Here is a 21,520-nt window from a genome sequence, read left to right on the forward strand (position 1 = left end):
ATCCAGTGTGTAATTTTTTGGACAGAAAATGATCAGGAGTTTTTTGGCAGGCAACTGTGTATTTTTTGGATGCTCTGCCTCCCATCATGACACAGCATGGAAGTAAAAAGCATGCAGGCCTTGTAATGTGAGAGAGTGCTGTGTTTAGGCAGCATGGTTGGGGGTGTGTAGAGAGAACACAAATGGGCCAACTGACTGGATTCCCCTTAGGGGCAGTCTGGACATCTCGTCACCCAGTACTCATCTTCAGCTCACAAGTGTTTATGTTTCAAACATCCTACAGCCTCTAGACTTGTGTTGAAGCCAACTAGGACAAGATCAACACTGTAACACTGGATTTGGAGATTTGTCAGCTCTGTTCACTGCTTGTTTAAATTTGAAGAGTCTAGAGCTACAGAGAGGCAGTGTTATCAGTGCCTGTGTATGGAGTTGGGGGGAACTAGATAGTGCAGGATGTCTCTGAGATAGGTGAGCTGTCATCAGGATGTTGGATTCTGTTTGTAGATGTGCTTTGGGGTAGGTGGCAGTCTGTGGCAAATTGTTTTCAGGCATGTCCAGAATGTCTTTGGCATCATTTGCATTAGATTTTAGAGTAATTAATGGAATATTATTAGATAAGCTTTGTCTTTAGTGACGAGAGTGAATATGTTTAACTGAGATGGAATAAACAGCCTCACTAGGCTTAAGTGACTAGATGAAATGTCCTTAGTCAGTAGATGGAGCAAGGTGTTATTGAGAACAGTGGGGTATGTAGACCTAAAGTGGCTAGATACAGTATCTTAGAGTGACAAGACAGTGTAGGAAGTGATAGAGAACAGTGGAGTATGTAGACATGAAGTGGCTAGTTACAGTAGGCTTAGAGTGACAAGACTGTGTAGGAAGTGATAGAGAACAGTGGAGTATGTAGGCATGAAGTGGCTAGATACAGTAGGCTTACAGTGACATGAGTGTGTAAGGATTTAATTGAGAATAGTGGGGTATGTGGGGTGTTTGTAGGTTCACTGATACAGGTTGGATGTGGAATTGCATGGAATTACAGACTAAGCTTCTCCTATAAGGATGGTGTTACAATTCCATTGTGTCTGGTGAAGTCTTCCATAGCAATGAATGTCTATATTAGCAAGTATCAGGTTTATAGTTAAGTCCCTTCCCACAGTTCTCATCAGGAAGGCACAGCTTCAAGACAAACTGGCAGGAACTTGCACTCCAAACTCTGTTAAATGTAAAACATGGTTAAAGTATATATCATGAAAATTCACAAGAATACAGGGTTTTTAGCAAACCTGATCTGATGGCATTATATCAGGTGTTCTGAGAGCAGTAGGGTAGCCTGGTGGTTAAAGTGTCTGCTCAACATGCAGGAGACCAGGGTCAGATTCCCCATATGGATACATTGAGTGAAGGACATTTCTGATGTTCCATGATGTGACTGGACTATTACTAGAAGTGGCATAAAACCGTACTCACACGGTCACTCACTCACTCACTCACTCACTCACTCACTCACTCACTCACTCACTCAGCTGGTTCATGTAAAGATAAATCCATAGTTTCCATATTGAAAACTGGATAGAGGGAAGCAAGAATGAAAATGCAAGGGAAATGACAGTCATAGTGATATCAATAGAGATGGTGTCATGCAAGTCCATATGAGTTGGTCATGACACTTCCGGCAGAAGACAACAGCAGATGAAGGTTTTATGGCATCTATTTTGTAGGAAGGTGATTAGGGAAGTTACAGGGTTTTTTTCAGTTTAGACTGTGAGAAAGACAGGTTTCAGAGCCAGACTTGGATGAACAAGTGAAAGCACTGCGTCAGCTTCCCTGTACATTGAGATGATAGTTTCTGTTTGCACATCAGGGTCACTTTTGGCCAGACACTGATGTAGGGAAGGGTTTATACTGGAATATATGTGTTGTTTACTGGATAGAACAATGGCTACCAACCTTCTGTGTGGGTATGAGGTCAGCATGTTGTTGTTTTTTCATATTTACATATTATTACCCAGTTAATTTCCACCTTCAAGTGTGGCTTACAGCTAAACCTATATTCTTCTGTGATAGACAAAACACAGTCTGCCTGTTTCCACTTCTTTATTTGTTTGTTGTCATGCATTAATTCTGTGTCTCTCCATTTGTTCATAAATTTTTCAATGTCCCAGAGAGTTCAAGGTTGTCATTTTTGGAACCATTGATTTCCTTGAATTGTATTGATGTCATATCTTTGCTCATGCTCAGAACCTTATTGTTTATAGACTGGGATTCTGATATTGAAGTAGAGCGGGGAGGTCTTATGATTCCAGTAAAGAAGGGGCAGTGAGGTAGCCTTGTGGTTAAAGCATGCCAATAATAAGACTGGATCTCTGGTGACAGGGATGACATGATGGGAAGGAGAGGAAAGGAAGGGTTTCATTGTGCCTTTGGTACCAGATCCACTGCAGGAAAAGTCAAGTGGATCGCGAGGTGCTGTGGTCTGACTGTTGCTTTGAATTTAATAGGTTTTAGCATGTTAATGCCTTCAAACATGGGCAGAGATGTGGACTAGTGGTTAAAGCATTAGCTTGTCAAGCAGAAGACACGGGTCGATTTCCCACATGGAATGTTGCCAAATGAAGAGAAAAACTTGCTAATGTTAATGGTGTTATCACTGCCACCCTAAAATCAAGCTTCGTCTCACCAGTCCGACCACCCCTAAAACACACAACCTGTCAGTTACGTGCAATCTGAAGTAATCTACAGCTGAGATAGAATTATGTCTACAAACTTTACTGTTCTTAATTTAAAGTATTTGCATCTATTCTCTTTGCATCTGTTTTTGGAGGTTTGTATTTCACAAACAGCCATTGTATTACTTTTTTGGTTTTAATGACAGTCTAATATCGATTCCCCATCACAGGACTATTCATGTGATTGTCCTGACAGTTAGCAGTGATTTGCCAGCTTCAGTCTGTAATGAATTATCAGTACCGAATAGTGGTATTTCACAAGATCTGTCATTTCATTTGTTAACAGACTGAACCACACCAGTTGAGTGTGTTTGAAGCCTTTCGAGACAACAATTTTTAACGTTTCAAATAAGCCTTCAACTGCTGGCAAGTGTTGTCTCTATCAGCTGTGGCGAGGACAGCATAAAGGCTAGTCTACCCAGATATGCTGAGCCTCCATCATACATGTATTGATATGAACCACGTCCTGAATGTACGAGCACTGAACCATGTGATCCGAGGAGTGTGTCGTCTGGCGAAAAATACTTCAAGTATATAGATCAGCGTTATACTGTCATACCCATATTTACCTGGGTGCTGTCTGGGTCATTGTGCAGGAGGACCATCCCATGCCAGGCATTTCAAGAAGTTTATTTGTCGCGGATACATTGCTGATTGTGCTGTGATAGACAATATCTTGATGATTCGGAAAAGTTATTCCATGCTCGATGTTAGCGCTTTGCGAAATCGGGTCAGTGGGCTACTGCCTCAGGTATGTATGTTGTTTTAACCATATCTCTCTCGTCTGGAATGTAAACATGGTGGTCTGACAAAGGGTTTGTTTTGAGGGGCAAGGGTTGTCAAAGTGATGGTGAGACCAATTGGATTAATGTGTGTTCATGTTGTTGATTTGAGTGTGTGTTGTCTACGACTGACAAAATAACTCTGTGACCTCCTTGGTGTGGAATAGGTGACAGGATTGTCATAACGGATTGTATGTTTGTCTGAGATATGGTCGGTAATAGTAGCAGGGATAGCCGTGTTGTTTTGTCAGGTATGCCACAGGGCGTTCACAACAATGTTTTAGCGGTCCTTTGGAATTTGACTCTTTTAACTCGGTGAAGGTCATTTCATTATGAAGTAGATGATAAGCAGTAGTACAGAAGTTGCCCTCCATTTCATTGAGATACTAATGTTTTCTGAAACCACATATGTATTGAATAGATTCTGCTGTGTTTTAAATGTTAGTTTGTAGGGTTTATCACTTTTGCAAGAGTAAATATATGAATGACTTCATATCATTATCAAATGACAAATTGTGTATTTTTATATATTTCCAATAAAAAGTATCGTTTGTGCCTTGTAGTGGCTGGGATCTTATTTTTGACATGCCATCTGCTCTCAAATGCCAGAGAATTCACACCCAGATATGATTTCATGTAGGAAGTTTATGATAGCAGAGGTGAACTGATATATGTCAGTAACTGATTGTAATATGAACCTTGTTGAAAGTGAAAATGGATGGCAAAAACTTCTCATAATTTCTGGGTTTAGAAATATCAAATGCTGAATAGGAGCATGAAAGGTTTTTCAGAGCACCACATTTCACCAAGCAACATTGAAGTCCTTGATTCGAATCCTGGTATGCCTTGATCATGTTTCTTTATTTGCAGGCACCATGGAGATGCTCACAGATTTTTTTTGCACCAAAGTGATTCAAATTTGAAAAAATGAAACATTTTTTCTTTCCAGATTAATTTGTTATGCATGATATCACAGGGATACTTTTCAAAGCTGTGTTAACTCTTTGAATCTCAGTGAATTTGACACATTAAACATAGCATTCACTCACTCACTCAGTGATTGTTACAGCTGTATCTTAATCCTTTTTGTTATCCCCAGATTTATCGAACTGTAATAGCCCTCATTTCTTTCATTATTGCATTAAACATGCATTGATCCACACAGTAATTGCAAGCGTAAACTGCAGTTTAACGATACATCCATTGTCCATTGATGCTGCTTATTTACTCAGGCAGTCAGTGTTGTGGAGCTCTGTATGTCTTTATCAGTCATCAATGAGTCAAGATTGCAGGTTACATTGCATTGCATAATATCCACCTGCCCATCACTATGAGTTGTAATTTCTGTCCAATTGATTACCAAATAACCTCTTTCTGCAGTGTTTCTATTTCCGAGTTATTCTTACTGTAATGGAATATCAAGTCCTTTCCAATAATGAGAACAAATCGTAACAAAGGATGTTGGCAATGTGATTGATTTTTGCCCTGTAAGGAGCAGCGTATACATCACTGTTACAATGAGCAATGGTTCAATGCAAGAACAAGAATAATATTTCATCAGGTAGGGTTACATAATCGGGCTGTCGTGTCATGGTTGAAGTAGCCGGTTTGTTCTGGTATGAAGGTGATCAGCTTGTTGGTGGATTGGGGGAATGGATTTCAGACACATCATTGATGGTGACAGTTGCATCTTTGAACACTTTTGATGTCAAAGAGGATGTTCATGTTATGTACAACTGGACACTATATCTCCAACCAAAGTCTCTGTACATCCTCAGATATGTATGACAATTAAGAACCTTGTGATGTATTTGAAATATGTTTATTCAATGAAACACTGCTACCAGAATTTTTTTCTTCAACCCATACCATATACACATCAGGTAATGCAAGTATAGTATGTACTGTTTTGTACTGAAGGTTGAATGGCCTCATATGCAGATAAATCACTCACTCTCTCTATGATGTGGAGGTGTTTGATAAACCTGAAGAAGCATTGTTTGGTTTTAAAGAAACCATCTATCTGTTAGTCTCTTAGCTGTCTAGAACAGAAGTCTACTGGTTTCAATATATCTTTGTGAAGCTTGTTGTCCAGATCAATTTAGAAAATACGGAACAGAATGAATGTCAATGAAACATTGTTTATGGATTTCTTAGGATTTATGGTTTTCTTGGGATATTCCAAGACTAAGTGGGCCAATGAGGTAGACTAGTGGTGAAAGCATTTGCTTGTCATGCAGAATCCCCTCATGGGTACAGTGTGTTAAGCCCTGGACTGGTGTCGCCTGCCCAGATATTGCTGAAAATGTGGTGTAAAACTAAATTCACTCACTCCAAGACAAGTTCGTCCTTCTTTTAACTTATCCAGTCATCATAAGCCTTAGTGAAATACATGACTGCTGTGCCTTTCCAATGCTCCTTACAGTTTATCTACTAAGTCAAACCCAACTTATGCTTGAAAACCTCATTGTAACTCAATAATTTTCCTAACTCAATTACCAATTCAAGTTCTCTCTCGTTTAAATGCTCTGATAAGTGTCCTTTGAGCCCAGCTGAGCATTACTCGATGAAAGATCAAGGCAAGCTAATGAAGAAGATTCACTGATCTGATCAAGATCCCATTAGTCTAATTAGAGACTTAGCTCCAGGCTAAACTGCCAAACACTGGGGGTCGTCACTGCTGGAATGTGGTCAGTTGATTATTCATGTTAGTTTGATCAGGAAATTTGATGTTATTTTAGATGACTAATAACTTACAAGGTAATTAGAAATTAATCATTGGTTGTGGACCACACACTGTCCACAGACTAGTCAGTGCAGTATGTAGGGTTCTTTATTTACTTTGACAGTACTGTAGGGAAGGTTCATGCTGGGACCATTCAGCTGGAAGGTTGTAAGTGTGGAGTCTTCTACTGCAGGTTTTGAAGTCAAATCATTGGTGATGTTCAGGGATACACTGTGCTTTTATTTTCACTTGACCTTCAAAAATGATGTTCTGCTCGCTCTTCCATTAGAGTGTTCTGGTAGTCCACAAGGAAGTGATGCTAGACCAGCAGGCATTAGTTAGTTTCAAACCATGGGTTATGTCCAGGTTTATTTGTTTTCTGATGATAATGAAAGTTCAATGTATGGAGAATTGACCTACTTTGGAATTCAAACCAGGTTTTGCTACAGAACACACTGCCAACTAGGCTAAATTCACTGGTGGAAGCATGAGTGCCTGTTTGAATTTTTTTTGTGTGTGTGTGTGTGTGAGTGTGAGTGTGAGTGTGTGAGTGACAAAGAGAGAGGTTCATGGACATTTTTGATTTAATATGTGTCCACCACAAATAGTTCTTGTAACAAAAGAAAGGACACAGGATGTAGAATGTTGTTTTGATTTGTCGTACCTTTTCCTTCCTTATTTTAGATAGTATAAAAACTGTTATTTAATGTATGCAAAATACGCTGACATTCAGGGCTGACATTGCATGCAAGCTGCTGTGAAAAAATACATGTGCAACCATAAAGCGCTTGTTTAATGTAATTTAAGTTCATTTTAATGCTATTTGGGGGTCACATCTCAAACAGTGACCTTTCACATTCTTGGCATTTTAACATTAACAAATTTTCAGGTGAAGTCGGTTCCCAGCATTAACACATGCTAACAAATGCTTAGGAAGAGTTTGGTCCAGGTCTTTCCACACAGCTCAGTGGAATGATGCGGAGGATGGTGATTAGGGACAGGGTGTATTTCCTGGTAGAGGATTGTCTCTGTTTGCATGGATGAACTTGCAGTTTGTTGGGAGCAGTTATTAATGGAGGGAACGTTACACTCATTAAGACTTCATGTCACTTGGCAGTGTTTAAAATTAAAGATACAGGAAGTCTTTGGAGTTAGCTCAATATTTCGATTTAGTGACTCATTAAATTTTTAACTTCAGGATTATGGCATTTAAAATCGGGGGTTTTTTTAGCTCATTTTCTCAACCACTATTGTGAATTTGATAAGCCTCCATCAATAATAGCAGTTCAATAGACTGAATTTAGAAGAGTTTGGCTTTACTGTGCTTTGCTTTCATGATACAGGTGTTGATTAGTGGACCTAGGTTTGAGAATATATTGCACAATGATTGAACAACAATGGCTAACATAGAGATATATAAAATAATTGACAATTGGATAATATACTAGATTGCAACTTCCTTAATCTTTAATTGGTTTCTCTTTGCCATCCATGGTATGGTTTGGTACTGATGCCAGTACCTTCATCGTATCCACTTGCCCCCCTTAGTAGTGAAGAGTTCACAAATATGTGTGCTTCACTGACATGCCAGGTGCTCACATCATCAACCATATTCTGGCTCATGTTGCAGCTGAGATACTAGAGATTATTGAAATAAATGTATGTGTTTTGGAACATTGTACTATTGTCAACCAGTAACAATGCATCAAACTATTGATGTATTGCAATTTTTGCATCTCTGATAGCAATTAATAAAACAATAGGAAAGGAACAAATGTCTATTGATGCATCGATTGTTTACAATTTGACATGTGTTGATAAATGTGCAGCACAAAATACAGGAAGTACCATTCTTGTTGTCTTTAATTTAGAATTATGTGCCTATGTTACCCCTTAAACAAACTTGATCTGGGTTTCAAGTTTCTTGTCAGTTATTGAAAGAGACTGAAACTGTTTGTATTTAGTTCATATAAATCTTACATTCATTTATTAAATGACATCAAATGAGACAATTCCGGGAGGGGTAGGGGGGACCTATTCCCATAGTATTGCAGCAGTTAGTCGCAATAGACCATCGCTATCACATCAGTTGTTTCTGTCTCTCTAGTTCCCCTAATAGTCCGATACAGAGGTTTCCATATAGGTGATAAGCCACAGCTGCATGTTAACGACTGTACCACCAAGAAGAAATTTATCCACCTTAGTCTTCCTGTATGCTTCTACTTGCCCCTCATCTGTATAACATAATGTCTCTTTAAGCCATTGTGCCTACACAATGTTTCAGCAGTCGTATTAATGGAGCTGATAATTTTGAATGATACTTTTGACTTGTCTGTCTCCGATTGTTGGCTTCAGTTCTTTCCATGTAATCAGACTGCAACTGTGCAAGTAAATATGTTGTTGTTGTTGTTGCAGATGACGGAGGGTCGGAAGAGCCAGATTGTGCTGATGGACGAGCGGCGGCTGGACATCATCATCCAGGTCAGTGGTACCTCCTCTACCTTACTGTCTCACCTGGGGACTTACTTGTGGATATCGTGTTTCACCTGGATATACCTTGTCTCATCTGGTCATACTGTGTTTCATTCATGTGTTGTCTGGAGAAATCTTGCATGCCTGGAAATACTGTGTGTCACTTGGGGATACTTGTTCACGTGGGAATACCTTTTCTTAATTCAGAATACCACATCTCATACAGGGATTCTTTGTCTCAACTTGAGATAACTTATGTCACTTTAAGATACAACATCTCATATAGGATACTTCGTCTCACCTAAGTATACCATGTCTTACTTTGGGATACCACATCTCATATGAGGATACTTTGTCATTTCTCAATTCATGATACCACATCTCACTTGGGGATACCTTGTCTCCCCTGCAGCAACCGATGTGTCACCCATTTGTAGCATAAGTCAGTATTACTGTGCATCTTGAGATAGATATTTTGTAGTGATAGAAGAAAATGATTGAGCTAATGTTATCTTTGCTGCTGAACAACACCAGCTTTGGCTGGCTTACTAGTCACATCAACTGAGCAGGAGACCTAACAACTATCAGGTGGTGTTGTCAATGGCCATTGTTCCAGACTAGTTATCAGCTTGGCTGTCATCTTCAGCTTCATGGAGACTTGCTACAAATTGGGATTTTCTTCAAAATGGTTGTTGCGAAGAGTTGCCCCAGTATCAGCGACATGCAGAGATTTCTCCCTTGCACAAACCAGGGCCCCATTTCTCAAAATGATCATAGTGCTATGCAGATTTTAAACTCATACTTTATGTTAAACTTATGACAGTTTAGCCATACGATCACTTTGTGAAACAGTCCCCAGAACCTTTTCACTGTGATTTAGGATACTGGTCTGTCAGAGTTTAGATGTTTTGTTGCCGTGGATGTCATACCGTGCCATACCGTGCTTGTAGGTTTACCAAGGTGACCAATATGTGAGACCAGCATTGTTTGGGGATTTGCCTCCCACAAGGGATATAAGTGGGCAAGTGCTCAAAGGTACATTGAACTCAATCTCTTAACTTTCTTTTTCTGTTCTTTCATAAAAAAAACAAATGCCAAACATAGGATTGAGAATACTTGGAACTGGCCATGTGCAGTAAGAGGATGTATTTGCTAGAATTTTATTTGACTTTTTGTGTAATGTACTGTTCTGATACAGTGTTAACAAGGTATATCAAATAAGAATTATTCAAATCTGTGTACATACTTTTGACATGCAGACAAAAAAAAAATCCTTTGAATTTTGTTGAAACTTATCAGTGTTAACTGTGTTGCATGTAAATATAAAGGTATGAAGTTTGAAATATTCAAAATACGAATGTTTCAATTTCCAATTTTACCACATTTCCTTGTATAATTTATGTTCATTCAGTGTTCATGAATAGCATCTGACCCTCTGACAAATCTGGTAGATTCACCAGTAGTCAGACAGAAATCACCAACCCACCAGCCACAGTATCTGACTGAATATTTCACAATGTCTTTGCATGAAGTTGTTATTTGCGGCATGTGACACACTGTTTAGAAATCTTATGTTTGTTATCATATAATGTTAGTAATTTCAATGCCAGTTATAAGAAATGTCAAATCTGAAATATTTGTTTAACTTTATTCTGTGGGTCCTGTGAAGTTTCAGTGAGTCAGACGGACATCTGAAATTTACAGGACCCAATGTCCTGTTACTTCGAAACACCATCGTGAACACTGTTCATATGCCAAATATATCTCAATTCAGGGATGGTCTCATGTTACAGTATCACTTGAAGAATTAATATAAAACACAAGAATACCAAGTACGAAACGAGATTGATAGGATGATGTGTAGTAGGGATGTCATCATACCTAAGTTAGTGGACCCGTGAAGGTCCCGGGGTAGAACAGGCCTTCAGCAACCCATGCTTGGGTTCAACTCAGCTTGTCGTAAGAGGTGACTAATGGAATCAGGTGGTCAGGTCAGGCTCGCTGACTTGGTTGACACATGTCATCGGTTCCCAATTGCGCAGATCAATGCTCATGTTGTTGATCACTGGATTTTCTGGTCCAGACTTGATTATTTACAGACCTCCGCCACATAGCTGGAATATTGCTGAGTGCAGCGTAAAACTAAACTCACTCACTCACGTAAGTTACTGGTATATGAATCGATATGTATCATCAAACCCCTTGTTGCGATTTGATACATATCACAATACCTATTGTCGCAGCATTGTGTAAAGTTAGTTTTGAACATTAATATTTCATATTTTACAACTGTCCATGGAAAGATCAACATTTTTTATTCCTTGTGCATGAGAAATAATCATTTATGAACTCTCATAACATCAAGAAACATGATACAAGTGCAAAATGTATATGATACATAAACATATTTAAACCAGTACTTTCAAAACTAAATATCAGTACAGTTTTTGTGTTAATAATTGTATCCTATTAGAAAACATACAGATGTATCGTGGCAACCTTAATGTTTATGATGTCAGCTCGGTCTCAGTAGGTCAACAGGGAAGTGTATGCTGCAACATCATGTGACAAACTGACATCAATCCCATTGATAGGTGGCAATGAATCACAATATAGCAATCTCCCCACAGTCATTGTTGGTGGTGACGTGGAGGTGGTGGTGGGGCGGAAGGGTGATGTCCTCCATACTGGTAGTGCTTGACATGAAGTCTCCTCAAGTAGCTTCCTGTATACACAGTGTTTCTACTGGTGTTGGTCAGTGGAGTCAATTGAGGAAGTCAGGGGTTGTTCGGACTGCTGTGGAATTAATAATTTTCAACCTTTTTGATGTATATTTATTAAATATATTTATAAGCTGAGCATGTGGCCTGTTTCGACATGCAAGTATGGAAATGGTATGACAGGAAGCTGTGTCATTTTGATCTTAACTTGCACATCCGCTGTAATTGGAACTGGCCATTCATAGTAAGACGATGTGTTAACTAGAATTATGACTTTCCATGTAATGTATTGTTCAAAGTTTCTGATACATCGATTGTATTTATTTTGGCCAGGATGTAAAAAGGATTTCCTGAGAAACATTTTCTAGTGTTAACATCACATCTTATTACATATAATGATCTGCGTTACAACCACTGAAGCTGGTATGATTCACTGGCATATTCAGTGAATTGAAGCATAACCCTTCATGAATTCAATTCATTATTCATGGTCATTAGAACTGAATATGAATGAAGATGTACAATTTTTTTAAAGGAGTATGTTTCACTTGAGCCCTTTTTCAGTGTGTAAGGGTGGAATATGCTTGCAGAAGTGTAAGTCGTGTTAGTTTGTCAAGGCTGCACGTGGAACTATGGACTATAACGATTACATACCAAATTTCAGTGTCCTGTCAGATCACTGGTTATTACTATGACAAATTATCTGTCATATTAACTGTCAGTTTCATATTGTGAATCAGTCACTTAGCTACAATATTGTATTTATGGACAATTATTCGTATTTGTTACCCAATATCTACGATATCTTATCATATCATATCGTATTCGCCACAGTGTATTCGTTGAAGGGCTATCAACCACCCTTTCAGATATTAGTCATTTCTCATCAGTGATGTAAACATGTTAGTCTTCAGCAACCCATGCTTGTCGTAAGTGGCCACGTTCAGGATTGACTGGTCAGACACTCTGACTTGGTTTGAAGCATGTCATGTTATACCAATAAAGTACATCACTACTCATAATGTTGATCCCAGGGTTGCCAGACACTGCTGTCATATAGCTGGAGAACATGTGGGTGCAACATTACACGACACATAGACAAAATTAGTCTTTTCTCACCTTCCCACGAGATGTGTTTATTAAATAACACAATTAGCCTTCCAGAAGGAATCTTAGAATGACTGACTACTAATGACCTAACTAACCTGTATGCTCAACACCTACTTTCATACAGTTCTAATATGAGTGGATGGTTGTTTATACATTGTGGAACAGGAATGAAACACTTACTCACTCACTCGCTCGCTCACTCCAGTTTTCATTAACCTCAGTTTCATCAGAACTCTTAGACTTGGGTGAAATCGATTTTGACATTCCTCAAATGGCATCATCTCAGATTGTCCAGCATGATGTTGAGACTGGGCTTCAAAATAGGGACCATTTGTGCAGTTTTATTACATTTCCTTGCTGAAATCTGACTTAGCTGTCTTCCTATTCATTAGTGTGTAAGCTCTATAAAATACACCTCTGGCATTTCCCTGGAAACTAAGATTTAATGTTGCTTTTGACATTTGTTGTTTAGACATCTATATTTGAGAATCCTATCTTCAGATTGCAAGTCTCATGCACAGTGTGATACAGCAGCAGTGTGTGTTCTGTAATTGGTTTCATTGGCGGTATAGCCTGCCATCAGTTTTTGTGTATTTAGCTCACCTGAATAAGAGTTGTGTAAGACAGTATTTGTTAACCTGTACTCAATTCATAGAAGCAGAGGTGTTGAAAGTTAGATGCTGGTACAGAATAATGAATCAGCACTGTACTGCCCGAACAGCAATCTCATTGTGCCTGTTCTAGAGGTGAAACAGTGCTCTCTTGCCACATTACAGTGTGTATTGTGGTACAAGGCTTTCAGTTTGGTCCTTTCCAGTGCGGTATATGCGATATGATCATAATGCAGAACATTGACAACAGGAGCCAAACCTAACGTTGTTTAAAAAGATGGATAAAATATGTGATCGTAATATTTGTTATTTTGAATGAACACAACTGTCACTGACCAGATAGAAGAATAGTATGAAAGCCCAAAATACTGATTTTTTTAAATATTGCTTTACCTTATACCGAACCGAAGGCAAAATACTATAGTTCTACCAATCCTGCTGTATACTGTTTCACACGTTTACATGTTCAGCCTGGCTATGATACTTAGAGGGTTTGATTCCCAACAATGGTATAGTGTCCAAAGCCCATTTCTGCCATCCCTTGCCATGATATTGCTGAAAGCATCATTAAACTATGCTTACCCTCTCCTGGGTCAACCGCAACTGCAGGCCCAGTTACATGAAATTATGACCTTAAAACCCCTTTGTTAATCCCAGAGAAACAGTTATCAATCTTATTCCCGAAACTTAAAAGGAGGAATTTTATGATCCCTGATCTTGATGTTTGTGTGGCACTGAGCACCCCATCCACCTCCTACCAAGGCTATAATGGAATATTGCCCAGCCATCTGTGCCTCTATTGTACACAGCCTGATACCAGGGCATGGTGCCAACCACAGACTCCTACAACCAAGGCCCTATTTAATCAAGTTGTAGAAAAACACTGCTGATCTACACAGCACTGAATTCATTCCCAATACCCAGAGCACTTGCACTTCCTTGGAAACTGGCACCAATCTCACAGCAGGGAGTACCAGCAGGCTGAAATATCGCTAACACATTACAAACTTTACCAAATGCAAATAAGTTTGGGTTTTGGTTGACTTACTATGTTAGCATGGGGACTTAAACTGTTTTTATGGGTTTTTTTGTAGTTAATTTTGTTTATGAAAAAGTTGAATAAACCCAGACATTCTTCTTATGAACTCTACTGTTAAGCATGTGAACCTTTTTCATGAAGATGGGATGAGTTACCTCCCTTAGTGTGGTTACTTCACAAGATCTATTTTTCAGTAGAGGACGTGGATAGTTATAGCCTTTGAAACAGAAGTTACAGCTACACATGATATAAAGGTTGATTAGGTTAACAGATTATCTATTTTGATAGTTATCCACAGTTCATGTGGAGACCAGTGCTTATTGATTTGTTTTGAAAATGCATTTGTTTAAGGGCCAGATAAGTCCAATGATAGCCAGGTAGAAGGCAAAATAGTCTGGTTCAGTTACTGTGACACATGAGTAATGGGGACGTTGCTTTGCTGTGAGACACTGCGTATTGAATGCATATGCATGTTTTCTTAATTTGAAGACAATAATTTTTTACCCAGTTCAAATGATGTACCAGCGTTTTTGAGGAATCTGTGCTTATTAGTAAAATACATTTGTCATGTATGTACTCCTCTCTTTCCAGCCCAAGCTCTTCACACGAGAACTGTTAGATCTGGTCTCATCTCACTTCAAGTTGAAAGAGAAACAGTACTTTGGTCTCGCCTTCATCGATGACACGTAAGTACCAGATCATTGTCTCAAACATGTCACTTACTGGCTGGCTACAGTTCACTTGTGAGTAACAATGCTTTTTGCAGTATCCATTACTGGAGAGCTCATGAAAGCAATGCTGGCATTCTATTATAACTGTTGTTGAATAAATGCTGGAATGCACGCCGAATAGACGACAAGGTTTATGGATCCAGGCAACTCAATATTGATTGGGTAGTTTAAATGTATTTTATGTATTTTCTTTGCATTAACTGCTTATGGGAACAGAAACAGAAATATGAGCGTAACTTAGATACTTTGATGTAGATTTGCAGCAAGCATATTGCCAATATGATCTTGTGAAACCAGACTCAGGATCTAACTTTCTATTTGAAACTGTTTAGTACTGACAGGTTTAACTATGTTGATAAATAATGGGTATTGGAGTGACTTTTGTGTTGCAATAACAGTGCAATAATGAATCATGTATTCAGATATGTACCACAATAATTATGTTCATCTGTAATTTGTTCTGAAACTAAGTAAAACTAACCTTAATAACCAAAAACTTCCCCAGCATAACTTTGTTGTCGGGGAATGGTGCTTTTGAAGCATGTACAGCAGACACATTCTGTACAGAAGGTTCGTCTCAAAAAAAAGAGTTTCAATTGAAGGAATCAAGTGAATGTTGTAATTTGGGATGCATTCATATGGTACTTCAAATGTTATCAATTCAGCATGTTACAAACACGTGTCTACAGTATCCTTAATTGACTGTTTGGACAGTCTAGGGTAAAGGGAGGTAACTCCAGCAGCCTTGTATGGATAGGTGTTGGTCCTGACAGAAGAGCTTTGTCAGGTGAGAGATCTGTGCATTCATCTGCTACTCAAGCTTTGATGTTGGACATCATATCTATCACTTTTTGGCAGATTCTGTCTTCAGATCTATCTTGAGTGAAGGCTTAGCATCAAGGCTGCTTCACATTATACTGTGAATGTCACAGTCACTGGCTGGGCAGACGTCAGTTTAAGGGGACGACACAATATTTCACATTTGAAAACATGTCTATAACCGACATTCAATAAATTAATTAAAGTTGTTTATCTAAGAGATCTTTTTTTAAAAAAACCCACAGAAATACACTTAAAACAAGTAGCAGTACATCAAGGTTGAGATATGAATTATGTGTGAAGTAGGTATTCAGATCTGTTGTAAGCAATCAGATGCAGAAAAGAGAAGAAAAACAGTAAATTTTCTAACATAAAACACATATATTGAGATACATATTGAAGTTTATGATAACATCCTTGTATTGTCATATAAATAGTGTATAGATCTATATGCGAACAATTAAGTACACTTCCAACAAAAGTACATCATTGTGAATTTTAAGTGTAATATCTACAACAGAACGTGTTATGAACACTGTCCATTGTCCCGACCTGTTACATTATGACCTGTTGTAACCCTATAGTTCATCATAGGCTTAGGAATATGGTAGGACTACAAATGTTTTGTGGGAAGGGCTGATACTCTTTTGTCCTTTACATGACTATAGACTGACAATATACAATTCTGTTTTCATTCTTAAAGTTGAACATAATGGCACATGCATATCAGACAGTGTAGACAGGATATTGTTTTGAGTTGACGAGGTTCAGTCAGTCTGTATAGACCGTTCCAGCTGTTGATGGAGAAGAGGTGACTTGTGACAGGTAAACACTACTCAGGGTGGGATCGCTAGTGACAGACCAGCCTGTAAATATTTACTGCGTACAAGTTGTGGAAATTAGATTAGGGTCATACTTGATATGAAGGATGTAGCTGATACAGGATGGGCTTGGTGAATGCTGTAGGACAGGTAGAATGAGGACAGTGTGTTGTTTTAGTGGGGCTTGAATGAGCAGAGCATGAGAGACACGGAGAGTGTGTCATGTGATTTATAAGTGCCTGATTGTGAAATTTTCATGGTGACCAATCTTGCTCAAATTAGGGGCTAAAATAATGTGGATTTTTGGAATGTATTTTTCAGGGTATTGCCCTTCCCAAATATGTCAGTGGCTGTGATTTATATGACTGTGTCAGCAGTTAAGTTTCATTTGTCAGTTAGAAAGGGGGATAGGTGGAAGGGGGACAGGTAGTTTTACTCATAGTTCAAATGTCAGCATGTGATGCCAAAAGCCTGTGTTCGATTTTCCACGTGGGTGCAGCCATCATATCGAACTTGATTAATATTTAATCCATCTGCAGTATTGTCCAAAAACTTATCTTAAAGGAAAATGAATATTCAATGTGAGAGTAGCATGCAGACAATAGACCAGTGGTTGACATCATTAGCACCAAAGCACTATAACTGACTGGTACCCAGACCCAGGTCTCCGGTTTTGTCTCTGGGACCACATAGTCTTACCATGTAAAGGCACACCTCAAAACACCTGAAATTCTACTAATTCTCTTCATACCTTTACCATCTGACAGGCCTATTCAATTAAGTGCAGTGCCAAATTGCATCCATGCATTGGAATATTTGGCTCAACTTGAGATTATATAACCTGCAGAAAAATATTATTTTTGTACAAATGACTCGGGAGGAAGCTAGAAAGGGAAGGTGTGATCACTGTTGAAAAGCATTGATATTTAGGTCAGGAGCACCACAGCTTGCGGACTGTTAATGTGCTTGTCTCTAACTGAGGTGGGAAGTAGAAGAGCAAATATTGACAAGACCTTTGTGAGAAGCTCCAGGTAATGATGGGAGCTTTACAGATAAATATTCACATGAGAAATCTAAGCTTGTCAGGTTATGACCATTTGAATATGAAATTTCAAGGGTTTTTTTAAATGTCAATATTCAAGCCAGACCTGGGCATTGAGTTAGCCTCATGGTTTTAGTGTTCATTCACCACAACTAAGACATGGGTTTGATTCTCCATATTTGTAAACAGTGAAGCCCCTTTTTGGTGTCTCCTCCTGTGATATTGTTGGAGTATTGCTGAAGGCGACAAAATTCAATTTCAACAATTACTCAGGATGACCTGGTGATTTCAGATCATCTGCCATCTTGGTCGTTGCAGGAATTATAGTGTGGTAGAAACACATCCAAATTATTCCACCCAATGATGTTCAGGAAAACTTTGTGTGATATCTCACATAAATAATCTTAAATCTTAAATTCTAGTAAGCCCTCTTGTAATAATTCTGTCTTCATCTAAGGGTAATTGGAGTCAACAGGTGACGGCATGAAATGTTACAGTGAGTGAATGTTTTACACTCAGCAGTATTCTAGCTATATGGCAGTAGTCTATAAATAATCAAGTCTGGACCAAACAATCAAGTGATCACCATTGTACGCATCAATCTGCGCAGTTGGGATATGGTAACATGTGTCAACTAAGTCAGGGAGGCTTGAACACTTGATTCCCTTAGTCACCTCTTGCAACAAGCTTTGGATACTGAAGATCAGTTCAAACTCAGATCGACCCGTTAAGGTCACGGGGTAGAATAGGCCTTCAGCAACCCATGTTTGCCATAAAAGGCGACTGTGCTTGTCATAAGAGGCGACTAACGGGATTGGGTGGTCAGGCTCGATGACTTGGTTGACACATGTCATCGGTTCCCAATTGCGCAGATCGATGCTCATGCTGTTGATCACTGGATTGTCTGGTCCAGACTTGATTATTTACAAACTGCTGCCATATAGCTGGAGTATTGCTGAGTGCGGTGTAAAACTAAACTCACTCACTCACTCTAACCCAGATCTTCATGAGCATGAAATGTGACCTACAGTAGGCATGACATTAGTGCCCCTTGGGTATGCCAGAAACCTGTGGTCTTAGTTGATCCTTTCTTTTCCTGATTATGTTTCTAGGTTTGAATGTATGTATGTCTACTTGTGGGTTTTACCAGGCTTAAAATGTCTATGACCTTCATCACTTATATTGTCTCCTACCTCAATGCTCATTATTTCCCCTTCACTTGACTTGATTACTTGACTCTTCCACACTCTCTAACATGATGGTTTAAACTCAGGGCAATGCAGAGATGTCATTCTCTATGATTTTGTCATCGTTGCTACAAATTTTAGCCTGAAACTACACCAATGTGATTGCACTGGGAATTTTACAAAATTTCATTAAAATTTGGATACTTAGACAACAGCATACATTTTCACCAGTTAAATACATTTTCTACAATTAAATACATTTTCACCAAAAAGAAACGATGAGACAAAATGTAATTCTGATAATTTGGAAATTTGATGTTGGAGCTATGCAAAATTAAATATTCACTCTTGATTAGTGTCATTTTTCTCAGAATCCATCATGATTTAGAGGATTTAGTGTTATGGTCAGACTACTAATTTTGATCCTTGAAACTGCTGTTTGCAACACTTTGGGGGTGGCATTTCTGGCTATGGGAAGATTGCCTAATATTTTCTGTCTCAGTTAGTTTTTCAAATTCCTTTAAAATACAGATGAGAACTTCATATCTTAGACACATGGACTCATGCCAGTTTTGAGCTTTTATCAGAACAATTTTTCATTTCTCTCATGTTTAATGGTCTTCAGCTTCTTGTGCTTGTCATACAGAGTGACAGACTGGATCTGGTTGTTTAGCTGAGTGGTTTAAACATTGGGTATGAGCATACCCTTCCAGTGTGGGTTGTTCCAGTTGATGTCACTGGTTCATCTGGTCCTGGCTCTATAATCTACTCGCTGCTGTCCTATCACTTGAACACTGCTGTGTGTGGCATCAAGCAACAGAGTTTGAACAGTTGGTGAAGGTTAATTACGTAATGACTAAATAACCAGACAAAGTCGATATCTTCCCATTTACGCCAGAGAGAAAGTCTGCTTTATTGGTATTTCTTTTTTTCTTGGTGTATTTACGTTTGGAAAAGTGCCTCAAAGAAGTAGAATATGATTATTCCGCAAGCTTCTCAATTGCCAGAGATGTTTATCCCAGTGTCTGTCAAGGTGGGAAAGTCATTTCCTGTCTTTTTTCTTACCAGTGCCCATTTCCTAATAGCCACATTGACATCAGTGGATGAGTAGAGATATTGGGAAACAGTTGAGATGCATCAGACATCCACAGGCTTGTTCTCCACATGGGTGCAGTGTGTGAAGGTCATTCTTGGTGTCCCCTGCTGCCCTGTTGTGGCAGAGTGGCTATAAATGGTTTGGGTGCCCTCTGAATGTTAGAAAGTTGTTTTGAATATACAATGGAATGTATTGGATGGTAGCATATGGATTGTAGTGCCTCGCATTGATGACTATTTAGAAGAGGTTCTAAATGCTAATTGTAGGATTTGTTTTTTGGTATTTTATATTGACAATCTTAAACAGTTTTGCAGCTATTTGAGATTTTTATAATAGAGTCAAGATCAGACAGTCCAGTGATTGAGATCATGAGCATTGGCACTGAGTTTGACTATGTGACCCTGAAGTCCAGTTCCCAGATCTAAGCTTCACTATTTGAAGAGGTTATTGTTCAGTTTCTATGGCGAAGCTGATAGCATGTGTCTTTACGTACATTGCAGTGTCATTGAATTTGGTATTGTTGACTGTAGCATGAAACAAACCCAGACTAAGAATTGGTAAAGGATTTTGACTCTCTCTCTCTTTCTCTCTCGATCACTCACTCACTTGTGCAAGTACCGCTGCTCTGGAAAATTAAGCTATCTAATTATGTCCCAAGAGAATGAATGAGTTCAAAGAAAGAGTCAAATTGAGATTGACATGACAAAGTGTCTGTATTGCCTCATCTTTAAGATGCTTTTCATTTTTGTTTCTTTGTGGACTTTCTATTGTAGATAGATAGATATAGATATAGATATATATATGTATTGCAATAAAGTAACTTTGTACAGGAGAAAACACGCCTCCGAAGTTTTGGTAGACAATGTAAAACAGGAGGGGGAGAGATTTCCTGACACCAATGGTTTTACATTGTCTACTAAAACCGAGGAGAAGTGTTTCTCTAACATATATACCATTAATGATGGGTAATTAAAATGTAGATGATCATTTAATGAAGCTACATTGCAATAACTAAAGCGCACGTAAAATCAATTTAATGACAGTAACTATAAGTAGATAATTTTTAACCCCCTCCATCTACGTTGTCCCTGTGGCCGTGCGGTAGAGCACCTGCCTACGGATGAGAGAATTCCGGTTCCAATCCCTCTTTGAAACACCTTTGTATTGCGAGGTTAATCTTGAACGATATTTTTCAATTGATTTCAAACACTCATGGATCAATGTTGATGTTCATACAAAGTTAGGTAAAGTAAACCCTGGGAAGCGATCTTACTCACAAAAAGTAAACCCTGGGAAGCGATCTTACTCACAAAAAGTAAACCCTCTGAAGCGATCTTACTCACAAAAAGTAAACCCTGGGAAGCAGTCTTACTCACAAAAAGTAAACCCTACTCACAAAAAGTAAACCCTGGGAAGCAGTCTTACTCACAAAAAGTAAACCCTGGGAAGCGATCTTACTCACAAAAAGTAAACCCTGGGAAGCGATCTTACTCACAAATAGTAAAACCTGGGAAGAGGTCTTACTAACGAAAAGTAAAACCTATCCCTCCAAAACAAAAACCTCAAATGCGGTTATTGTGGGAAAACAAGAGATGACCTAATATATAGTGAGAAGCTCACTTTATGTTTATATAATTGG

At 38.7% G+C, this 21,520-nt stretch overlaps 1 protein-coding gene across 7 annotated transcripts in view; it reads left to right on the top strand.

The window, feature by feature from the left end:
- Positions 1-21,520, top strand: part of LOC137295743 (FERM domain-containing protein 4A-like) — a 165,664-nt gene that overhangs the window by 73,191 nt on the left and 70,953 nt on the right. For all 7 annotated transcript variants that reach the window (XM_067827270.1, XM_067827267.1, XM_067827271.1 and 4 more), the window contains exons 2-3: positions 8,649-8,714; positions 14,777-14,871. In XM_067827270.1, the coding sequence (XP_067683371.1) occupies positions 8,649-8,714; positions 14,777-14,871 (161 nt within the window). The remainder of the gene's footprint in view (positions 1-8,648; positions 8,715-14,776; positions 14,872-21,520) is intronic.

This window comes from Haliotis asinina, chromosome 9 (assembly GCF_037392515.1).
Source record: "Haliotis asinina isolate JCU_RB_2024 chromosome 9, JCU_Hal_asi_v2, whole genome shotgun sequence".
NCBI classification, from domain to species: Eukaryota; Metazoa; Mollusca; class Gastropoda; order Lepetellida; family Haliotidae; genus Haliotis; species Haliotis asinina.